Source organism: Osmia lignaria, chromosome 14 (assembly GCF_051020975.1).
Source record: "Osmia lignaria lignaria isolate PbOS001 chromosome 14, iyOsmLign1, whole genome shotgun sequence".
NCBI classification, from domain to species: domain Eukaryota; kingdom Metazoa; phylum Arthropoda; class Insecta; order Hymenoptera; family Megachilidae; genus Osmia; species Osmia lignaria.
The window spans coordinates 12,557,175-12,576,773 of record NC_135045.1 but is presented as its reverse complement, the minus strand read 5'-3'; the positions used below and the strand labels follow the sequence as shown (position 1 = coordinate 12,576,773).

Sequence of the window (19,599 nt, the reverse complement as noted above, 5' to 3'; positions counted from 1 at the left end):
TCCGTCAATGTTTCGAAGCATATGAGACTTCTGAAAAGTATAGGATATCCTAACCATAGAAAAAGTGATTCTACGTGAAAAAATTTTTAACAATTATTTCATTCTTGTTTGATATTTTTAACCCCTGCTCGTGTAACGATATTTTACGAACTTCGCATTTATTTTCCCTTTTCAATCACCTTAGAAGAATTATCGAAAGAACGCGATCGAAGAAGAACGACGTTCTTCGCCCATCTACTCTACGTTTGCATGAAGAAATACGATCGTACGTTCCAGCTTAAGTTTCCCATCCGAATCCTCTTCCGAACAGATTCAATTTCGAAGTGAATACGCGTCGACATGGCTAGGCCACGTCAAACGAATTCGAAGAAAACTCGATGATCCACGTACCTGAATTCGGTTGTCCGTTGCTGTTAGGTCTCGCCGATGGTGCACCATCTCTGGCCTCCACTTCCAATGCATAAGCGCCCTGTTTCTCACGATCGAACATAACCTTCGTGAAAATCTCACCCGTCTCGCGGTTGATCTCGAAGTAGTCCTTTCCTTCGTTCCTATCGCTGTCGACCACGTAATAAGTGACCTAAACAAAAAAGGACGTCTCGATTTTAATACAGGTAGAAATGGTGATAAGATTAATTCCTTATAGCAATTATTATTAACGTAAAGTGTTTTTTTTCCTTGAGCAGTAAAGTCGCGATAATCAAGACACAAACTTACAAAATATGTACAAGGATGTACAAATATGTACAAGGATTAATCTAAAGTTGAATGTATAATTTTTAAACGAAACAGTTTCATACATATTTCAACAATCTTTTTTAAAGGAACAGCATAAAATTTAGAAAATGAAAATAATATGAAATACGAATTGGGGCTCTCTCCATGGTCCGCCGTCCGAAGATTAATATAAAAATTGAAATAAAAAGCACATTTTGAAATTTGAAAAATGAAAATTAATCACCTTTCAATTTCACAAATTTGAAGGTTTATCTATTTGATCCTCTATGAAATATATCATTTTAAACAACTATGCATAGTATACATCCACGAATAAATATTAGACTATACAGTAAAGTGCTTTTTAATACCTGCATCCATTTGAAATCTGTTGCATGGCTTTTCTAGCTGTTCCGATGCATCATATTTCGGTTATATTTGTATTTTCGACAATTTAAAACTGTTACATATCAATCTCGTACACATTAAAATTTTGTTTTATTACGAGTGATCAACTATCAGTGCTGCTAATTATATGTATAATATTGCAATGATAAACTTTTTAAAATATGACTGAGAAGATTAAAATAAACAAACAAAATGTTGTGGGATTGAAAAAAATCAAACACTTTCATCTTCTATGATATATGTAGGAAAATATTTGGAACTAAACACATATTAAACTCTTAAAATAATTGAAACAAAAATATAAATAGCATCATGCATGAACACTAAAACGTAAAACCCTAATTTCTAAGACAAAGAACTAAAACGCACTAAGCTTCAGCTTCAACTGAAAAACATAACGTCTCTTTTTTTATTTCACTCACAAGGGAAGTTCGGTAACTCGAAAATTCCGATTTTTTTTAAATTTTGCAGGTTTGTAGGGGACCTCAAGTGAAGTATAGCGCAATTTTTGTTTTTGGCCTGAAAATAGATAGGTGTTTCCATATTTCCCTGTATATCTTTAAAATTATCGTAGATATAAAAGAATGGTTATAATAAACATTGAATGGTTTTTAATGCTCTATAAAACGAGACAATTAAATTGATAAAAATTCTTTGTTTAAATAAAAAAATTCCCCCCACCACTGTTATTTTGAGAAGTTTAGAATTCACTGTCAAATAGTACGTCGAATAGTACGTAGAACCTCGTTATAAATGCAAATATGTATGCTAAATTTGTTGAACAAAGTGGTATTTAAATAATTTTAACCGATACGTGCACTTTGCACGCCCATCGTTGCACTTTGAACGTTGCGTTATCACTCACCACGTATGTATGTGTGCGAGCACATATGTATAATATGTATAATATGTGTTTATTATAACCATTCTTTTATATCTACGATAGTTTTAAAGATATACAGGGAAATATGGAAACACCTATCTACCATTAGTGGGTGTTTTCACTCTGAAGAACTGAAATTGGACCAAAAACAAAAATTGTGCTATACTTCTCTTGAGGTTCCCTACAAACCTGCAAAGTTGAAAAAAAATCGGAATTTTCGAGTTACCGAACTTCCCTTGTCAGATTCGCCAACCCTCCATCACCAAAAGTCGCTAGCCGCCGTTGTCAGTCATTCAATATATAAAAAAAAAATTTGCTACGCGACATCCCATCAGAATGTTGCATAATTTTACTAACATCTGAATAATCAACAAATTTATCATATCATGATTCTTTCAATCATGTAAAACAGTATAGCACAGAATATTTAGCAGAGACTTGTCAGTGTAATGTATTTGACTAACCGTTTCAAAAATAAATTATTAACTGCAAACTACCCTTAACATTCTCACGATGAAGGGACAACAACGGTGAATAAATATTGCCGCAGACATTTACATAAGGTGTCAAGAGCACTTGCCGGCGACACGTTGCAATGAAACTGTACGACGTTTTAAATTATAACGGGGTTCGCGCGATCACATTTAATTACGGTATTTTACAGTATAACAACATTACACCGGGCAACAAAGTTACACGGCATTTCCATCATAACCGCGACTTCGACAAACACAATTTCACCGGGTTAAATTAACAAAGTTTCGGTCTGAATAATACATGTATCCGTTTACTGAACTGCTAACATCATAATATTTATTTAGGGAAACTGGACTTATGGATCTCGTAGATTCCCATAATCTGTGATTAATCATGATTTAACCAGTTTGTATTGACTATACCGATGAAACGTTTATGTAACTATTTTTTACAAACTTTAACGTTTAAATTTACGTCATAAATGTCATCTTGCAATATTTTTATGTCATGAAGTTATATTAGACTTTATGTCCTTCGAAATTGGTAATTGTTTGCTGTAACTGGCAACTAGTTCTTCTAGTGAGCTCGGAAAGTTCCCCCACCAGTAGCGCTACCCCATCATGATTTACAGTATTGCCTCGAAATAAGCAACTCGCTCGGAACCGAACAGTTGCTTATTACGAAGCAAGTATGCTATTCGGCTCGACTTTGTTCTCGAAACGGGACGATAGAGGACACGAGAAACGAGTGAGAGATCCGAGGTAGCGGCAAATCATAAATATTATTTTTTGAACAAGGATAGAATATAGCATGCTCTCTCATTCTCGTACTACGCTTATTTCGAGGCAAATATACCAGAATGAGAAAGCATTATATATTACATTTATATTCTACTCTTCTTTTACTAACCGATGTCACTGCTCATCAGTCGAGCGTCAAATTTATTACCCAAAACATCGGCTTCTCGCTTTCACAGACCTCTCACTCATTTCTTAGACTTCACTTTGCGGGCGACTTCAAACAAAGAAGAGAGGATAGCGAGTTGCTTATTTCGAGGCAATACTGTACTTCACATTGTATCCGCCATATACACGGTGGACAAAATATACTAATATAGGAACGGCTTATAATTATACATAGGACAGAGGTAGTGAATCATAATTCACAAGTTTATGATCACCGGATATACTTTCTACCCAGCGTGGCTTACGACATACAGTCGTACAGCGCTTGCGCGTTACCTTGGTAACGGAGCGTGGCAGAACCAATCAGAGCCAACATGCGCAAATAAAACCAGAATTCGTTCATCCGATGGTACTACATACTCTCTCGTGAAAAATAGTATAGCATTCTAATAGACTGTTTCTTTGAACAAATTATCCATGACCTAAATTCCTGTATATTTTATTTAATAAAAAATTAAACAAGGAGAATATAATAGCGATCATCAGCAAACTTAAGCAATTAATTGATCGTTAATTATCATGAAGTTATTCGAAGTCGTGTAACGTTCTCGCAGATTGACGTTTCGTGTACCGGTGGAAATGGATACTCTCCATGATGTTTACTCACCTGATTATTCGGGAAAGTGCCATCCTTATCAATCGCGTTGACTTGAGTAACTTTACTGCCAACCGGTTCACCCTCGAGTACGGTTTCTTGTTCGCGTTCGGTGAACAAAGGTATTTCGTCGTTAACGTCCTCCAAGACAATGTAGACGGTTGCTTCAGAAGCGAGCTGCTGGGCACCATTGTTCTGTGAAACAAGATTATCTTTATCTTACGCGCACCTTGAATTTTCTGCGTCAACTATGCTTATTTAGTTTCTATTTAAGTACAGACTATATTAATTTCCTTCTTTCAGAATTTTCCTATTTAATGTTGCGAGACAACTGTGTCTCACAGAGTGGACAAATCTGCCCTGCAACTTTTATTTTGTTCATTTCACTAATATTTCATTTGAAATTGCATCATAATCAACGTTCGTTGCAAACATTGAATCAAAAGTGGAGAGTGTAAGGATACGATTCTTATCGAATTTTAAGATAATTTTCGAAAAAAAGCTTACTCGTTCGTGGGTTTTCATTATCCGAAGAAACAAATGAAAAGCATATTTTCACGGTGAGCTACTTACTACGTGAAAAGCACAAGCTGCAGATATTCCGTGTAGTTGGTAAAATAAAAATAATACAGAGATTCGTAAGCGGATTTTCAAGTTGCTCCGTCCTCAGTTTTCTAAATGGATTAAAGGACAGTGGTTATTTAACCGGGGAGATTGCATTCCCCAGTAGCTCGACAATTTCGCGAGAAATACCGCTCGTTGTGAAATTTATTAACTGCATTCAATATCATATCACGTGGTACTTTGAAAACCAAAGAGATTCCTCTGTTCTCTTTTATAGAACTGCACAGCAGTCGAAATTCAATTATATCCTCGTATCATATAAAATATTTTGGATTATCCTATGTGTTTGTAAAACGAACTACGGATCTAATTAATTAGACTTTTGTATGCAAAACAAAACTTCATTGAAATAAGTTATTTAATTAGGAATATACAATTATGAAAGAAATTAATAAGGACAATATACATGGCTAAAGTAATGTTTAATTAAATTTTGAAAACACAAAATAGAAAATACTTAATGTATTGTAAAATATTATTTAATAGGAAAAATTGTAACATATAAAAATTGTAATCGATTCTAAACTTTCATTTTTTTCGACTTTCAATTTACAGTCTGCAAATTCTCTAAATTCTCCTAATTAGCTAACGAAAAATCTTATAATTCGCTTCATTTTACATTGCTTTTAAAATATCCGTTATTTTCAAATTATATTTTTCAAAGTGGGGATGCATCTTTTTTTCAAAAGGTTACTGAGCGGTTCGACTTGAAATTTTGCATACATATAGAGCATATTTTAAGTTATTTTTTACGAGAAATAAAAATTGTTGAGTCAAATTGAAAGCTTTCTTTTAAAGCCCTGTTATTCTATCAATTCTTTTTTACATTATCTATTCTAGGTTAAACAATAATCATATTCATGGTAAATAAAATGGAACTACGTTTGTTTCGTTCAGTCGACTATTCATAATCCCTTAAATTTTTAATAAAATGGCTTATTTTAAACACGTATAAATAAATATGCATGCTAAACGTCAACTTGCTATGTTCAATAATTTTCTTTAATTTAATTTCCAGAAATCAGATTGAAGATGAGTGTTTTCATTAGAATATCTCTGTAACTCTTGAAACTTTTCGACCAAGAGAAATTTACACATAAATTACCATAATTTCTAATAGTAAGATAATTACAGTATTGGGTTATAACTTTCCTTGAATTATAGTCAAAATAGTTATCTATTATATTTTAATAATCAGATTTTGTAAAATAAACTCTGTAACAATTTTATAAGTTAAAGTTTGTCACTTCGGGAGGGTTGAAGATTCTAACTTTTACAGCTCAAGATTCGAATCTTAATGGTCTTATCTGTTAACACATTGACTGTCATGATTTTGTTTATCGATAATGTTAGTATTACACTAATAATGCGAAGCATTAAGTATCCTGAATAATTAGTATTTTAATATGTCTTACTAGAGAACGTGTTAAGTTCTGAAGCATAACTGAAGCTTTCAAAGTCCAAAAGTCAAAGCTTACTTTAACAACAGTACAATTACTCTGAAACATTCGTTCTGAGTTGGCACATAGAAAATCCAAGATGTTTGCACGTACCTCGACTCGTATAGTCAGATTGTACTCCTTTATGCTCTCGTAATCCAGAGGATGGTTAACCTTGATATCGGCCCAGGTGACGGACTTCTCGGCTCGTTGCTGAAGGTAAAACGTGTGAAACTTGTTGGTTTGAGCCGTGGATCCGGGCATTAACCGGTAAAACACCGTCGGATTATTGTCGATTCCCGAGCTGTCGACACACACACCATAGGGACATGTTACAAATCCAGCTCTGTTTTCATCAGCTCCGCTTAGTGAAGTCGGCTTAACAAACGGAAACGGGAAACGGAAACAGAAACGAGAACGGAAATCTCCTAGGGTAGACATATGTAGATCGAAAAATACCAAGGCTAATTTACCGGCTAGAGAACAGAGGCTAAACTGTACCGTGTTGTGACGAAAATTGTCACCATGCGATTCGTCGTACCATACGTCTCTTTCTTGTTCTTTTTTTCTTTGATCTATCCTTTTATTTCCACTTGCATTTCTCTTGTTTTTACCAACGATAGGAACGCTGTCCAGTTAAGAGGACATCTACAAAGGTAGCAGAGCTGCGATGCGAACTACTCGTATTTTAACTAATTTCACCTAACGCGATATACACTTCCGGTCTTCGCCTGTATTTTCCGTTTCTGACGCGTTTCATCGAATTATGCTGTTATCAAGGTGGTTACTCCATTATCCGATATACGCACGAATGCGAGAGGCGTAAACAAGGTGTCGTTAATAGCGAAGCTAATCGGTCCCTTTATCCGCATTACTACTCTTCACATTTTCTTTTTATCAGCAGATTATTTGTTAGGGGTGTGTCATCACGCTGTGCTGTATTAGTTTTGTGTCTTAATGTGTGTGTTTATGTAAAATTGTATTTTATCAAGTTGGAGGAATGATGGAGTAATTATGATATAATGGTTGGGAGATTAAGATGAAGCCTTTATCAATTGAAATAATGATCGGTGATAATGTTTCCTATGCATATTTCTTTTTACATTTTTTAAGTGCGATAGTTATTAGTGATAACAGAAGTTTTCCTTTTGTTGGAAGAATTATTCCTATTATTTTAATAATTTTTGATATATTGGAAATTTCCACTTTTTAAAATCATTAGAACTTGAAACATGTTCGAGAAAATTTAAATTTTAACTTTTTCTATTTAAATAATTATTTTACTATACACGAATATACATAGAAATGTTTTTGAAAGGCATCTAAATTTTTACATTTTTCAAAAACTACAAATATCATAAATTTTTTTAAATAAGAAAGAGCGGTTCTTCGTCTTTGAAAAGCTACGAAAAAAAATTTAGAAATTACAATCTTCCACCATTGAAATTTTAATGAAATAATTTCAGAGAAAAAATTTGAAGTAAAAATGTTATGCAATTTTAATTGCACTCAGTCGTATCCTTATTTATTACAAGAGACAATTTAATCTTGTATGTGATATTTGAAACGCGTTGCATAAGGCTTGAAAGCCCTTTGACCTCAAAATGTGAACTCCATAGTGCTTTATAAAAAATTTAAATAACCGTGTAGCGTTTCAAATTCAATAAAAATCGAATAACCTTGTTTCACTTGTAAAAGATGTATATCCATATGGAGTTTGAAATTTAAATCCTTGCTTCCATGTTAAAGTTTTACATCCTTTCATCTCTATAGAACCCTTATTCTGTATTATTTTATTATTAATAAATTCAGTTTCTATTTTACTGTCACTTTCATACTATGAAATTAAAAGCCAGTTAAATTTTATCAGTATTCGCACGTGCCTACAATTTTTTAAATTTTCTGTTACAAACTGCACCACAATAAATTATCTATATATATCAAATTATTTATCATAAAATATTCTTTTTTAAAGAAATCTTTTTTGGGATAAACGTTACTTTTATCGTGCTGAAATGACAATTTATCAAAATAGAATGCACCAAAGCATGAATGATTCTTTAATAAATCTCTCATTACGACATAATCACCAACCATTATCGTTGTGTGCTTGCTTGTCATCCGTTAGACGATCATGACTCGATAGCTATTCAAAGGTCGTGGAATTAATGGTACTGTTTGTCAATTTGAACGAGCGCCGGAATATTCGATCGAGCATGGGACACTGAAGAAGCAAACGGAATCTCGAAATCAACATCTCTGCTTTATACGTTCCAAATACTGCGATGCTGATAATGTATTTATTTATACATTTCAAGCGTATTAATTCATTTTAAAATCACTGAATAATTTATATTGCTGCCATTTGGCAAGATTCGTATATTATTAATGTACAGATAAACGTGAATTTTGTGTATAGAAATGATATAAGAAAATAAAATAATTATTATGTGATTAGTTAATATTTCAATATAAATATTTTAATATAAATTGGCATAATTTGGTATAATTTTTGGCATTTGAAATATTTCAATATTTTATAATTTGGTTGTGATTTTTTAGTCATTAAAAAAGTACTGATCTTTGTATTTTGTATTCTATCATTTAATAGGCAACAGCCTAATACAATGAAATAGAACATGGAAAAATATAGTCTATGGTTGATTTCACATGTGACTAGAAAAAAAAATGAAATATTCTTTTCTTTAATAAATATTAATCTTCCTGAAAAATTTTAACATTAACAAATACACCTTTTTAAGCTATAAAGTGACTTGTCGAAGTCGTTAATCTTGTTTCTAATAGCGACAAACGATAACAATCCGCGCTCAATGAATTTAGGTTGGTATGGCGAAGCCAGTGACTGAAATATTGCATTTAGTATGAAACGGACCAGTTTGGGTATCTGTGTGAAAATTATTTACGCGACAACGAAATGCACGAGCATGAAATGTATTACCAGCAAGCTGATGCGAGCAATAAGTTTGAAACGGTGTATACATGATGCCGCATAATGCAAGTTCCATTATAAAATATTATTGTAATTTTTTTTCATAGTTTCATAAATGATTGCTGTAGCCGTCGATTTTATGAACAGAAAAAAAGATTCAACAAAGTGCTGAGATATAAATAAAATTTTGTATGATATCAGTAGATCGTAGTTCATACAATACAAACAAAAGCAGATTAAAATGAATAATAAATAAAAAGGGTTCAAAACTGCGCAATTAAATATTTGAAGAGTTCAATAGGTATCACTTTATCTATTCTTCTTCTAAATGTTTAACAATATGATTTCAAGTTTCATATTGAGAACATGAGAATTTAATTTTTTTCAAAAATTTAAAAGAATTGTTTTATTTAATTTATAAAATATAGAAATATTAAAATATTAATATATTAAAATACAAAAATTGGGCAAAATATGAAAACTAATCCGTTTAAAATGAAATAGGTAGTGGTGTGTGGGTACCGACAATTCAGGTTGGGCACGGGTTGAGAATTTTTTTAAGTTCAAACGGGACCCCGAAAGTTTGTTCAACACATTTTGTTCAGATAATTTCAAGACCCGAATACGATTCGAGAAAAATTTGAAATGAGTCAAAAAAATCATGCCCCGAATGTAGTGTCGGTTTGCGAATTGAGTTTCGGGTCTCCAGTCGTGTTCGGATCCTGAGGATAGTACGAGGACAAACTTTTGAAGTCCTGCCCGACCTAACCCTAGGTTCGAATTTTTTGGTACCGGCACACTCCTAGAAATAGGAAATAAGAAAGTTTTTATTAAAAAATATTCTTTGAAATAAACACTTTTTTCACAAAAGTAGATATTCCGATTATTCTTATATAAATACTATAAATAATAAAATAATAATTTTTTAATTATTATTAAATTTTTTAATTGTATCTAAAGAATTAATAGAGTTTTCACAAAACGATCTATATTTTATATTTCAAAATTTTGAAGATAATTTAAAGATCGAAGTCACGAACCTCTTCCTTATAATCCTGAATGTCTACTTTCAAACTAATCCCAAATTCGTGCTTCCGACTTAATAATTCTAGCCGAGCGAAAGGATTAAAGTTTTCACGTGGACTAATAAGATTAAAAAAATCCTGGGATGCAATTTTTAATAACAGTCAGCCGTAAGATTAAAAACAGATTAAGTTTAAACGGTATAGTTCAATCGAACAAACGTAATCTAAATTACGATTCAATGGAATTCAAGTTAATTACGTTACTCTGGCAATTATTTGATAATCAAAAGTAAGTTAACCTAATTCGATAAACTGCAACACTGTTGCCAAGAAAATACCTTTTAACATTGGGAATAACACAATAAGGATTAAAAAAGTATTAACGTCAAAAGCAGACAATTCATAGAAATTAGGAGCTCTCCAGAAAATAGCAGAACCAAAAATATGAAATTCGAAAAAATGTAATTCCTATTTCCTTCCATGCATTTTATGCTTGTTATTTTATACGAAATAGAATATTTAATCACACTTATTGTAATATTTAACTAGTATGAGATACAAATATCAATAAATTAATTGTAAACAAATTTCTTTAAAGAAATACATATCAATATATTACCTTATTTTAACATAATAATGTTATTTAATAATAAGTAGAACTCTGAAATAGATCAATTTATGTGATTGAAAATTACCAAACAAATAAACAATTGAATTTCTTTTTTAACGTTTTGTCTTAACATAACATAGATCCTCAAACAAATAAAAATGGTTTTCATATGTTTTAAGATACATAAACATTTAATGTTTCATTTCAATGTTTATGAACATTTGTTTACCTATTGATATTTAAAAATTGTCTAGTTAAATATCTACGTTAATATCACAGCATTAATTTCATATTGTTTGTAATTTTATATTACCATATAATAAGTAAAACAACTTTATCATAGTATAATATTCTTAAGGTTTCTCTAATCTAACTCCACAGATGCACAAGTATCAAAGTGTAATACAGTAAATTATTTCAAAATTAATGGTTCGTAAATGATAAACAAATTTATAAAAGCTGCCTTTAAAAAAAATATTTCTACAGTACATTTTAATTTACTCAAAATATTGGAAATTACTGAATCACACATTCCCAATTGTTTCTTTTATAGTTTCACTGATATAGAGATATAAAAAAATACAAATAAAGGTAAATGTCTACAATTAGGACCCCAACGAGAAATCAATTGAAAAGAATAGTATGAAAAATAGAGGTATGAAATTCAATTATGTTGAATTCTGTTTCCTTCCATAAGGTAACTTATAAGACTATTGTTGACTGGTCAAGTTTTTGCTGTGAAGTATGTCATATTTTTTCTGATAACCTAACCTAACCTAACCTATGTAGATTAGTGACGCGCTTTAAAAGTATTGTCTACCCCACAAAGTCATTAATTTTTGAAAATAATGATTTTATGTCAATATTTACCACAATATCTTAGTAGATACAAGCGACGCCCAAATTTTATCAACAGTTTTGGATTCGAGGGGCAAAAATACATAGAATTTACCTCTTTTCAATTGATTTCTCGTTGAGGCCCTAATTGTAAACATTTACCAAAATAAAGCTTTAGAACTACCTACTGGACCCATTCCCAATAATTTATTTAATTTTCTTAGGAATCAAAATTAAGTGAACTTCACTTTTGTAACTTAAACCTCATTCCAAAATACGTCTAACGGATGAAACATGGGAAGTAAGGAAAAGATGGAAAGTGTATAATTGATAAATAGTAGTAGTGTTTGTTAGTAATTCATAAGCGTGACCCTTCACCTATCCACACATTAATGTGTGCAACAAGAAGCCGACGAAGACATTAACGCATCAGTTGTGATTAGTAACAACTAAGAAACAGCGTGAACCTTTTATATTCCTTTCCAAAAAAAGAAAAAGAAAAACAGTGCTTGAACTGTCTCCGAACGATGTGCGCGATGTGTTTGGCAGTAGTGTATTCAGCGTGATAATTTGTTAATTGTCTCGCCAAATGAAAGGACGCAGCAAATCTGTGTCATCGTTTTCGCCTATGATCCAGTATATTCTTCAAAACACACCCGAGATCTCCAGCGCAATCTCGATATTTCAATCTCGATATTCTCCCGTGAACAAACATTAAATTATCCTTTTTCCTGGTTATCTGAGACTGACCGTTAATTAACACGTTAATTGCCTTGAGGGTCACCGTTGACCACCACCACCACAGATTAAATATAATAATGAACTAATTAAGCAAAGAAAAGAGAATTTTAATTTTAAACAGCATTATTATTACAATTTGAAAATTTGAATTAAAAATTTGTTGTTAAAAAGTATGTACATTCAATAATGTTTATTGCAAAGATATTTACAAAATAAATTGAAAAATTAATAGTAGATTTGGGTATTTATTTATCTAGTCTATCGCCTCTTAAATTGAGAACTTGACATATGTATAAATAATAATTTAATTTAATCAAATAATTAAGACACTGATTTCATTTAAACTCTTCAAAATTTGTAAGGATCTCTAGATCCTCCATATACCAAAAAATTCAGTACACATCAACTACCATTCGGGTCCATTGGACCCATTTGAAGAAATATGGATGTATCTTTTTGATATATTAAATAAATAATACATAGCTACTTGTATTGATATAATATAAAATAATATATTAATATAGTTATGAGTTCAACGGAAGACTGTAAACTACGAAGAATGAAAAAGAATTTCAATTTCATCCAGAAATAAATGCACTAATTACATAAAAACAAATTCAAAAAGTTTTAAAATTATTCTTCAAATTATGAAATTAAAAAAAAAACATTAAGGGTGTAAATCGGGTCCAATGGCCTCCGTCTAGTAGACAAAGGATTAAAGCAATCACTTTTCAAAATTATAGGGCGCACTTGTTTTAAATAACTTCCACTCCATATGATTATAATGTTTAATATTTCAAACAGGAAAACAATTTTTTTGTGCTATCAAATCCAAGAACAATTTTTACCAAACAGATTACCCATTTATTCCAGGGCTAATGTCTAATTAACTATTCCATTATAGCTAAATGGTAAGGTGCCAAGTGTACTCCGTAAGCTCATAAATCCGAGGCACAGTTTAGCGTAGCGAGCACCTTATCATTGAACCATAGTAACTTCTGCATTCAAAAAACTTTGAACGTTATTCTTACTCTTTTTATGGGTGTCATTTAAGGGGGTTTGCAAAAATCACCCCCAAAAATTAAATTATTATTTTTTTACCCTTAATCATTAGCTCAAAATTCTGAGAAAAATATATGAAGTGAAGGTAATGGGTATCTATTATTTGCATTTTGATTTATTCAGATATCTTAAATAGTTTTCGAGAAAAAAATATTTAATAAAGTTTAACGTAGTTACCCCGATAACTCCCTTATCAGGGGCAAAGGGACTGAAATCAATCAATTGTTCTATAATGGAATAGTTAATTAGACATTAGCCCTGGAATAAATGGGTAATCTGTTTGGTAAAAATTGTTCTTGGATTTGATAGCACAAAAAAATTGTTTTCCTGTTTGAAATATTAAACATTATAATCATATGAAAAAGCATTATATAGTATAAATATAAATCGATATCATTGCTGGGGCAATGATTTCCCCTGCAATCCCCATAATTTTGCAATGTCATTACTTTTGGAACTCCCTATATTATACAAAGTTTGAACTCAATTGATATTCCAAAAATCATAATATCCTTAATAATCTTATGTCAGTAGATGCATAATGCCATTTATACCGTGGTGGTTGGCCTTTTAATTAAAATGATCAGTTATCACAAGATTCCCTAATATATTTCACTGTAGCACTCAACGTGTTAATCAGACTCAATCGACAGAACCCGAGATACAATTAGCATTAACAGTTCTTAAAATTAATCATTCAGATCAATCGCGTCGATCAGCGTGGCGATTAATTGACTAACGAACTCCAACAGATGATCTAATTAAAGAAACTCCGTAGGTCTAATTCTTACTGAGCTTGCCAGCTGCTTTACACAAAAATATCTGACCGGCAAAAAAACCACTACGAGAACACACTACGCTCTCGAAAGGAAACAGAAAGAAAAAGAAAGACTGGTCCAACGAAAACGACGAGATTGCAGAACGAAGATCGAAGGAGAGGGTGAGGGTTCGATAAAAAAAAGTCACTTTCAGAACGAATACGGTAGGTAATCTACCGTAGATAAGCAACTGACGAAACATGCCCAAAAATTAATACGGCATTCACGTAATGTACAGTACGTATGTATATAGTAATGTATGTACATATATAAATATGTATACATATCGACGATCTGTAACTGAATATGCAAGTCTCGCAATATATTGCAAAAAAACGAGAAACAAAAAGGTTCGTAGGAAACGTTGAAAAAATGATGCTGAACGATACGGGCGCGAGGTATCGTCGAAAATCATGATTCGTGTATATATTTTGTCATTGATAATTATCGATGAATTATTGGAAAAACACGTGTCACCGCGACGTTACCTCTGCAAGTTCGTCAACGTTCGAAATTCGATAACGACGTGGAATCAGACAACAAACAATTGATTTATTTATTATACCCGGATACGTGACGAAAACAACGAGCGATATGGAATTTTGAAAAAAGCCAATTCGGTGCAAATAATAAACAAAGAGGGGACAGTGAAAAAATGAAATAAAGAGGAGAACGATGGAGAGAAAAAAAGAACGGAAAATATGGGGAGTACCGGTGAACCAGTTGAACTGAACGAATTAATCAATCAATCGAAAAAAGTACGAATGTCTGAGGGAAGCAGCTATTTGTAAAACGCATGCCCAAAAAATATTTACGGCACACACACACTAATTGTATTATATGAGAGTCTTTGCTGCGGCTAAATCCGGATCCCACGATTACCTGGATAATCGCTAGAACGAATGTGACTTTCGCGAATTCGCTTACCCCCTTTTCGCGATGTGTGCGAACCACCGATTGCGATAATCCGCCACTCGATTGCTCGATATTTCCACCACCACGAACCGCTTTACGTTCCAGCCTGCCCCCGTTTCATTTATTTCATACAACCTCGTATCTTTCTGACACCAAACTCACGTGACTCGTTTCCAAACAAACGACTAATTCCAGACGTTTTGGTAAAACGATACGCGATCGTTCTGCAACTTTTAAGTGAAAGAGAATAGAATTTATGTTTTTTTATTTTATGTCAAATTTTTCCAGGATGTTTTGTTGCAAAGATAAAAAACTAATCTTTTTGCGAGAAATATTAGACTAATGGTATGTACATCTTTGTGCTTCTAAATTGATTCAATCTCTTTAAACTAAAACATAAAGTAATGATAAAAATGAAATAGTAGAAAATATTCAAGTACATTTGTTGATTCGTAACATCTAGTAATTGTTAGAAATTTTCATAGAAATATTTTGAGGAATTTTCAAATTCAATTTTCCCAAAAATGAAGCTCTACATGAAACAATTTTATGACATATTTTTATCTGAATTTTTCATGCAGAATAAAATACCAAATTAATATTGTTAAATTAACGAAAAAATGGTTTGATTGTTGCGTGCTGCAAATAATTTTTCTTCCAAATATGCATTTTGAAGAATTAAAAAATTTAATTTTCTCACATATAAAGTCGCATATGAAAAAGTTGTATTCCATATTTTTAGCTCAGTGTTTCAAAAAAAAATTGAAATTAATAATAAGCCCTTGTTCCTCTTCCATCTTTCACATCCCTCCATAATTTATCCCTCCATAATTAAAAAATCTTGAGTATATTGATAAAAATAATGTACAGTCTATACAATAAAACAATCTGCAAGATTTTGTCATATCCTTCCGTATCCTGTATCTTATGCTTTCCAGCATGTAATTTCAACTTATGCTATAAAATCTAGCACCCATCTGTTGCCTGCACCTCAAACGCAATAAGGAAGAAATTGGCACGTGTTTGACGTACGAACGATCGCGTGACGTTATGCGAAATGTGTTTGGACTTTGTGTGCACCGTGAAATGCATTGATCCCGGTGCTGCACCGACAGCACGCGGTCACGGCATCTGGCTCAAATGCACGCGTAATTAACCGATTCGTTCGTGCCGGAAGTCCATCTGTTCCGGCGGACGTTCCGCTCGAAAACCGTAATCGAAAGCATACCTTCCGGTGCTGATGCTTTTCACCGCGGTCTATTCGGTTGCACGTCTAAAAAAAGAAGGAACGTTTGCATTAAGTGAACGAAATCGTGGTGTGCTTAGTGACCCCTTTCGTGAAATACTGCGTGCTAATTTCAAAGAACATTTCCTCGGAAAGAGAACATTCCATTCAATTTGTTGAAAAGAGAATTTCAGCTGGTATAGAAATTTGTTGGTTTTTTGCAATTAAATTAATATTCATCACAATTAAAGCAATATATTAACTAAAGATAAAGTGTATGCATTTAATTTATTTTTGAAAATGTCTTAATTATTTAACTTATCACATTTCTATTCGCTCCCTTCAAAAATAAAATCTGAAATATTTTATATAAAACTCTCTGAGTAGAAATATCAATCTACTCCTGTCTAGAGATATCACTATTGCAATTGAAAAGTATATGCAAACTTTGATAGAAATAATTCAAAACAGCGACAGTCTATTTGTTTAACAAAAGCATTCGATCTTCTATATTTTCAATAAGCCGGCAAGAATTTATTAATTATTATCTCAATTGACATATTAATAAAATTGACAAGGTACTAGATCGTAACACTATAGCAATCTCTGACATAATCACTAGCATCAAATTATACCACAACTCAAGCCCCTATTTAAACCATAATTCAGGCTTCAAAATAAGGTACCAGCATCATTCGAGCATGAATCAAATGTCTTTCCTTATACGTGCATCTATTTCCTCCCCAAGTGTTATCACCAACAATTTTAAATCCACTAAAAAAGCTAGAATGAAATATATTATAAAATTACCTTAGTTGTAAAAATGTTTCGCGGCGTTGTTTGAAAATAATCGAACGAGTCGCTTCGTGAGAAGATGTATTTCGTTTACAAACGATTTAAATTACAAGGGGCCGGCTAGAATCATTCATAAAAAGAAAAAAAAACGCGCAATAACATCGGTTCGGCACCCAATATGCGCGACTCGTACGAGCGAGTAACGAGCTTTCGCAAACGAATCGCACCCCGTGTTCCCCCATATTTTCTTCTTTCCGTTTTTCCGTTCAAACGTATACTCGTGCTCACCATCTGACGTGTATGCGTGTCCACCTGTGCTCGTGTTAGTTATCGTGTGTAACGACGGGCAATTTTGACACCAGTTTACTGTTCAATAAATATGCTTCAATCGAAAATCATCAGGAGACACAGAGATCTTGAAATGATTTGACGATCTCGATCAACTTGGGAGCACAACAGAATAAGCTTTGTAACATTAGAAATTGATGCATGCAATAGTATTGAGATACAACGATACATTATATATCCTCGTAACTCTATACCAAAATTCTATCACATTATTGCCTGCGCTTTACTCGCTCAAGCGTTAATACAGCTGCTACTATGCTACTTAAGAAACGACTCTAACCGCTTCGAGACAGTCGACCCATTCGAGAATCTCGGCTTATCCAAGAAAAAAATTTATCATTTTGTAATAATCCTTTTAATTGAAAATTCCAAAGATGTCTTAGCCCGTCGTTAGTCACTAGCGATGGGATTCAAGTATATTACTAATAGTTTCGAATCTAGTAAACTATTGATTAATTAGTTTACGAGTACTTCTAAAATAACAGCGATACTTGCGAGTATACTTAAATCTAGAGATAGGTTCGAACCTCTTACGAGTACTTTCAGAAATAAGAAGTATTCATTCAAGTATTTAAGTTTCCTACCCCGTGTGCTCTTTAACAAGACATTTGAACGAGAATTCATACGTGAATAAAAGAATGTATGTATGTATATTGTAAATACTTTAAAAAATGAGAATATGAATAAGTATGATTAGTTTAGTAAATATAACATTAAGATACAGCTAATAAAACAAAAAAATAAAAAATCTATATTTAATTTAATGAATGTAATAATAAAATAGTCATAGTAATGTCCTTATTTACATGATATATGTATATCTGTAATTTTGTATTCTTCAGCATTTAAGTATTAATTTCATAACTGTGGGGTTCGAAACCAACTCATATATTCCAAGTATTTCGCAAGCACACACATATACAACGAAAACATCATCTAATTTGATTAATATTCGAAGCTCATAAAATGAAACTCATGTTTTGCATAAAATAAAACTTGGCTCCAATTTGTGAATACATACTGCACTTGATCCCATCTCTATTAATCACCCAATCCATTATACGCGCCCGTGTGTCTCTGTGTGACCAAATGTGTAGATACGTACGTGTATGTGTGTGTGTGTGTGTGTGTGTGTGTGTGTGTGAAATCGTACACAATATCAATTAACGTGCACAAGAACAATACTGCCACGAGATTGCGTGCAGGGCGGGTTCGTGCAGAGCCGCACGGAGCATTAACAGTGTGACAGACCTGGCTTTAACAGACACAACTTTAGCCCCAACGGCCATGTTCTCTCTACAGTAGATCGGCCCATACACTATGTGGTCCCATACGGGCGGATTATTAGCACGGTCCACAACGTCAATCTGTACCTCCACCGTTCGCGACAAGGGCGGGAAGCCCTTGTCTTGGGCCATCGCCTCCAGCTTGTACATCTCACGCTACACCAGACCGCGTGTATAACAAACGGGAACAAAAAACAATGGCGTTAGTGTCAGTCGTAATGACTCGTGGCAGTTGGAACAATTGAATCTCGGGATGAGCCTGGTTAGCTCTTTCTCGAGTCTCTCGTGCCCCTCTCTCTCTCTCTCTCTCTCTCTCTCTCTCTCTCTCTTTCGGTCCATCGCGTTCTGTGTCTGTCTGTCTTAATCACACGTTTCAATTCTGATGGCCATTATTTGAACATTCGCACCCTGGTGTAGCCAGTGTTCATCGTGTCTGGTTAGATCACATGTTAAATCATAACGTCGATTAGGCTTCGACGACAATTCTTTCTGCTTTAGCCGCTGCTTCGCTCAATTTTAACGCTCTACTAGCGCGATTTACGCTCTAAGCAAAGCGGGACTAGCGCCAACTGGAAGCTGAGCGTGCTGATTACAACGGGGACACCAAAGGCCCCTAGATAACGAGGATCGGCAATCGCTGATGCCAGCTTCTGCACCTGCCTGTACTCTGCTCGTGAAAGAAAAAAGGACAAGTTTTTTTGTTTTTTTGTTTTTTTCTCCCCCGTCTACGGGGACCTGGATCTCTCGCTATATCCTCGCCTACCCTATACGGATCATCGCGCTAAGGACAATCCGGCATCCGGTTTTCCGAACTCGTACACATCTAGGGATGGTTTCCGCTATAGTCGTCGGAACCGGTTTCGTCGATCCTTCGGCAAC

The 19,599-nt window shown here is 33.3% G+C and overlaps 1 protein-coding gene across 9 annotated transcripts in view; it reads right to left on the bottom strand.

Moving 5' to 3' along the window:
- The window catches only part of LOC117609068 (neural-cadherin), a 325,378-nt gene that overhangs the window by 218,307 nt on the left and 87,472 nt on the right, over positions 1 to 19,599 (bottom strand). For 7 of the 9 annotated variants that reach the window (XM_034334919.2, XM_034334922.2, XM_034334923.2 and 4 more), the window contains 3 exons: positions 6,223 to 6,412; positions 4,058 to 4,240; positions 391 to 580 (listed from right to left, as the gene is read on the bottom strand). In XM_034334919.2, coding sequence (XP_034190810.2) covers positions 391 to 580; positions 4,058 to 4,240; positions 6,223 to 6,412 — 563 coding nt within the window. Of the gene's footprint in view, positions 1 to 390; positions 581 to 4,057; positions 4,241 to 6,222; positions 6,413 to 18,685; positions 18,877 to 19,599 lie in introns of all 9 variants that reach the window. The other 2 variants (XM_034334924.2, XM_076692242.1) reach the window with 1 other exon arrangement.